The sequence below is a fragment of the Gossypium hirsutum genome, chromosome D05 (genome assembly GCF_007990345.1).
Source record: "Gossypium hirsutum isolate 1008001.06 chromosome D05, Gossypium_hirsutum_v2.1, whole genome shotgun sequence".
Taxonomy (NCBI): domain Eukaryota; kingdom Viridiplantae; phylum Streptophyta; class Magnoliopsida; order Malvales; family Malvaceae; genus Gossypium; species Gossypium hirsutum.
The window spans coordinates 55,274,071-55,278,900 of NC_053441.1; the positions used below are offsets into that span (position 1 = coordinate 55,274,071).

At 36.5% G+C, this 4,830-nt stretch overlaps 1 protein-coding gene across 1 annotated transcript; it reads right to left on the reverse strand.

The window, feature by feature from the left end:
- Positions 1 to 429: 429 nt before the first annotated feature.
- LOC107904032 (mechanosensitive ion channel protein 6) lies at positions 430 to 4,562 on the reverse strand. The gene is made up of 5 exons (XM_041092203.1): positions 2,317 to 4,562; positions 1,942 to 2,065; positions 1,518 to 1,811; positions 1,243 to 1,445; positions 430 to 1,060 (listed from the first exon to the last, which is right to left on the reverse strand). Exons 1-5 carry the CDS (start codon positions 4,095 to 4,097, stop codon positions 772 to 774), a joined length of 2,691 nt encoding a protein of 896 aa, XP_040948137.1. The 5' UTR covers positions 4,098 to 4,562; the 3' UTR covers positions 430 to 771.
- Between the last annotated feature and the right edge of the window lie 268 nt (positions 4,563 to 4,830).

Consider the following 4,830-nt stretch of genomic DNA (forward strand, 5'->3'; position numbering starts at 1 on the left):
AAGTCCTCGCATTTTGAATTGATAAATTCTAATTTTAAAAATTCAGAAGTTTTGAAATTCTTCGTCCAAACACTCTTAAAATATTAAATGTTGAAAATTTTTCATTTTTAATAAAATAAAAATTTTATATAATTTATCAAACACACCCTAAATCAACATGCAAATGGATTTGGGATTGAGCATTTTAAATATATAATTTTAAAATAAATTAACTTTTTTTAACTTTTTTATATAATTGGTCAGTTCGGAATAATAAATCAATTCATGAGTTAACATTTAGAATAAAAAATTTAAATATATAATTTTCAAACTAAAATAATTTTTAGAATTTGATGCCTTAGAAATCAGAATAATACAAATTGAGATACAACACAAATACGACACAAAACAAAAAATAATAATAATAATATAAATATGATAAGATACATATAAATTAAATTATTAATATATAATAATGTATAAACGAAGATAAGCACATAATGTTCTTTTTTCTTCCTTTCTTCTCTCCCAGACTCCCAATCATAAGAAAAAATAAAACCAATATATCTTTATATATATAGACATGCAACAAGACTAAACCGGGTTCAACAACAGCAATTTAAGTCGGAAAAGAAAACATGAGCATTAAGACTCATCCAGCAAATCAGACTTTGTTCAATCTTCCAAAAGGATCCAAATTATCTATATATAACTAATTTGGCATCTAATCATCTAATTGAAAACATCCTCTCCCTGTAGCCTAAACCATATCCAATACCAAAAAGACTTTGTTCAGCTGGCAGGTCCACTCCAATTCGGAGGAAGTCGGTCCGATGTTGCGGGGGGCATGCTACAGACGTTGATGTTGATAGGGTACAGACGGTATTTAATATCCAAATCGTTGAAAATCTTAACTAGCTCTTCGATCAAGAGAGCCCTTCTTATATACCTCTCTCCCATGTCTTGGTGGTTCATTCTATGTGTCACCCATATTGCTATCCTTACTCGATTCAACTCTTCAAGCTCCTTGAATATAATCATCGTATCTTGATACCAGTGGTCACTCTTGTGCTCAATGTAGCTGCAGTAAGAAACGATCAAATCGAATCAGACATGTATAATGCATTTCCCTAGTGCTAATGCTCGCCGCAAAGGACAATATACTCGACTAGACAATATGCTCATACAATGTACTATTGCGGTGACCGTGCAACAGCAAAATGCAATATGTTTTAACTACAAAGACTTCTTTTTTCTACTCACCTCATTATCCTCTGCTTCATGAGACCGATCTTTTCAGCAGGAGTTTTCACATGGATACAGAATTCAACTATCTCTAACATGTCAGGGCTACGGTAATAGTTATGTATGGCCTTAGTAGCCAGGACGCTGTTGGGGATTATGATCTTCTGGTTATCATATCTTAGGAAAACAGTAGTCAAGATGTTCATTTCCTCCACGATCATCTGACAATTTGAATGAACATTAAGATAAAAGAGAAGAAACAGAAACAAGGGTTCATGTGGTTGTTAAAGTACCTGAATTCCATCGATATCACACCGGTCACCCACATCAAACGGGTGCATAACGAACAAGAATATAATAGCTTCAAATATCGTCTTGCAGGTGTTTCCAAATATGAATGCAACTAGAAGCAGTTGAGAGCTAATGAAAACAAGGACTTTGCTGGAGGCGATTTCGAGTATGAGGAGCCATATAACCAGTATGATGATGCCGACCAAAACGTTTACCATCCGATGAAGCTTGTTTACAGCTGTTTTGGTATCATTCAGTGTCAAGGCAAGTGCCCTTCGTTCTCTAAATGCGTTGACCTAAAAGATTGAAATACATCAGCTTTACAAAGTAAATCTTAAGCTTCTACCTGCAACTTCTATGAAGTTCTACTTTCTATTATGTTAGAAGTAAAATCATACTGCAAAGCATGGTTTCTCCAATTCTTACCACCCAATTCTTGAGGGCTTTCTTGCTAATTCTCTTGCTTTCAGATGCTTCTTCAAAGAGGCTCATAGTCTTCAAGGCCTCATCTTCTTGCAGAAAACGTTCAATGTCCTCCAAGTAGATGAATCTAAGATCATTATTAGCGGTAAGACAATAAGAAAGCCTCATTGGTTCATGTGCTCATAAGAACACAAGCCAAACAATTAATAACATGAAAACCTGCAACTCATCGGTCAAATTTAGTGATTGTAACATGTTTTACGATCAAACCATAAGCTTTCATGGCTAAACTAGCAGCCCTTGAAAGTTCAATGATAAACACCACACTCCACATATATGCATAATATATTGCATGGTAAATAAGATTCATGGACTTACCTGGATCCCGGCTTAGCAACATTCTCGAAGATTTTCCTTGCTGCAGCTTTTGCCTCGTATTCGTTTCTAATTTGATTCGCAGACTCGTCTTCGAAAGCTGAATCATGGATCTGCTCATCTAAAGTGGAAAGAGCTCCATGGCGGATTATGTGCACTAACCTTTTCATGTTCCAAGCAGAGACATTTTTAGTATTCAGTTTGTGCAAGTGATCAATTGTAATCCCCTTATCATCCTTCTCTCCCTTTCCTGCTGAAAAGGCAGGGGAAAGCAGAGGGCTTTTTCCTCGAGGAGTTTTCTGGATTCGTCCACTCCCTGTCTGTTTCCCGGAATAGGGCGATGAAACAGTGGATGTTTTGAGACCAGGGGGAATGGTAGCACCAGCTTTCTGTAAGTTCATAACTTCATTCGCAATCTTCTCTTCTTCCTCCTCCGCCCTTCGAATCTCGATCAAAGGAGGACCCGAAAGTGTCTCGATCACATACTGATTGAACAAGGAATCCTGGATTCGATCAAAAAAAGTGCTCACATGGAAAGATGATGCTAATACCTTGACCAAAAGGGTCTTCACCAGCCACAACAATACACCAACCAATAGACAAACCAAAATTTTAGTTACATATCCAAGGAATTTACTCTTTGTTTCCTTTTGAACTTTCTTATCAAACAAGTAATGCCAAGCAATCAAAACCAACCCTAACCACAAGCAATTTCTAACCGGTTTCCTCACTCCATAAACAAAATACAATACCCTTTTCCTCAAAAGAAAATTCCTCTCTATAAAAAACACAATTATCCTTATAATCCACCCTGAAACCAACCTACCACATATCAAAACCAATACCAAAACTTCCCATTTCCACAACATAAGGCTCCATAAACTTTTCTTCCTTAAATAAGGAATTGTAAGACTACAAACTAAACCAGCAATTATCAAAATCAAACTTAACCATTCAAGCAAAACCAAAACACTTAACTTATTTTTCTTGTACTCATCAGGCAAATCTTCTTCAAGCAATGGATCATCCTCTTCTTCCTCCATGCTTTTCCCTAGAACCCCAGATCTCATTATCTGTCTTGACTTCCCTGCTCCAGATTTGGCTGACTTTGGCTCCCCTTTTTCCGGTGTGGGAGGATCCATCAACCTGGACTTTGTTTTGGTTATTAACAAGCTTGATTTCCTTTGAAAAGAACGACCTTCACTTCTTTTAGAAGAAGAGTTTGAGCTACACTTTACAACCCCATCACTCTCTTCTTTTCTTGGAGATGGTGAGCCTTTACTTGGTCTTCTTCTAACAGGGTTGTTTTCAAAAGACACCCTGGGAAAAGCAGCCGCCGAAGGCGACGGTGCCGTTGATGGTGATTCGGCAACTGTAGGCAGAATACCGCCGTGATGAGGTGGTTCTTGTTGAAGTTCTTCCATTTCCAAATCCATATCCAATGAGAACTCACCTGAAGCTTTTTGTTTATGCAAAAACTGACCGATCAACTTCGATGGTGGATCTTCGGTGGCTGCCTGTTTGCTTGGCATGAAATCAAAGCCTTCACTTTCCCTATTACTATTATTACCACTACTGCCAGCACCATTCATATTCACATTCGCTTCATTCCAGTTCCCTTCGATTTTCTCATTGTCGTTCCAAAAATCATAGCTAGACTCTCTCCAAATCTTACCTCCATCGGCGGCGGTGACTGCTCCGCCGGAAACAGGAGTACCACCGTCATTGCTTCTGTCATCAATCTTCAAGATGATTTCTTTCCGGTCGCCCGAATTAACGGTCATGGTTTTGCTGATCTTAAGCCAGACAAACAATCATGTAATGTGAAGAAAAAAAAAAGGAAAATAGAAAAAGTGGGGTTGGAAAGATTTAATGATTCAGACAGTTTGAGTTTTAAAAAATGCGAACTTTTGTGTTGGGGTGGAGAAAAGAAGAGTACAAGGTGCTGTTTGATTCCTGAGAAAGTGCAAGAAAATCTAATCTTTTTCCCCTTTCGTTTTCCTTGTCGATGACGCGTGTCGTTAATCAGAGCGTGAAGGAGTGGAAAAGATGGAAGATTTTTTTTTTTTTTAAATACCATGAACACAGAGAAAGAAGAAACACAACATGTGGTTGCACACAGCACGAAAACATAAATATATATATATATGGAAAGTTAAGTTTAGAAAAGGAATATGCAAGAATTGTATTCAAATTTAGCGAAGAAAAAATGGCCATTAAATAATCCATGCTTATATACAACAACGCTCTCCTTGAAGGTTAAATAACAAGGGAGCCAGCATTTATTAGAATTGTTTAACAGAGTGAGTATCAAATGGACATATTGTATGATTAGAAAGTGTATTTTCAATAATTATAATGATTTTGATAAGGACTGCGTAAGATTATTTTTTTAAAGATATATAATGATATTTTTTTTAATAAAACAACATAAATGTCGCTGCGGTGTGGAGTCTGATTTTTTTTTAGCGGAATCAAATTATATATTTTTACGATAATAAAAATATAATTTTATCA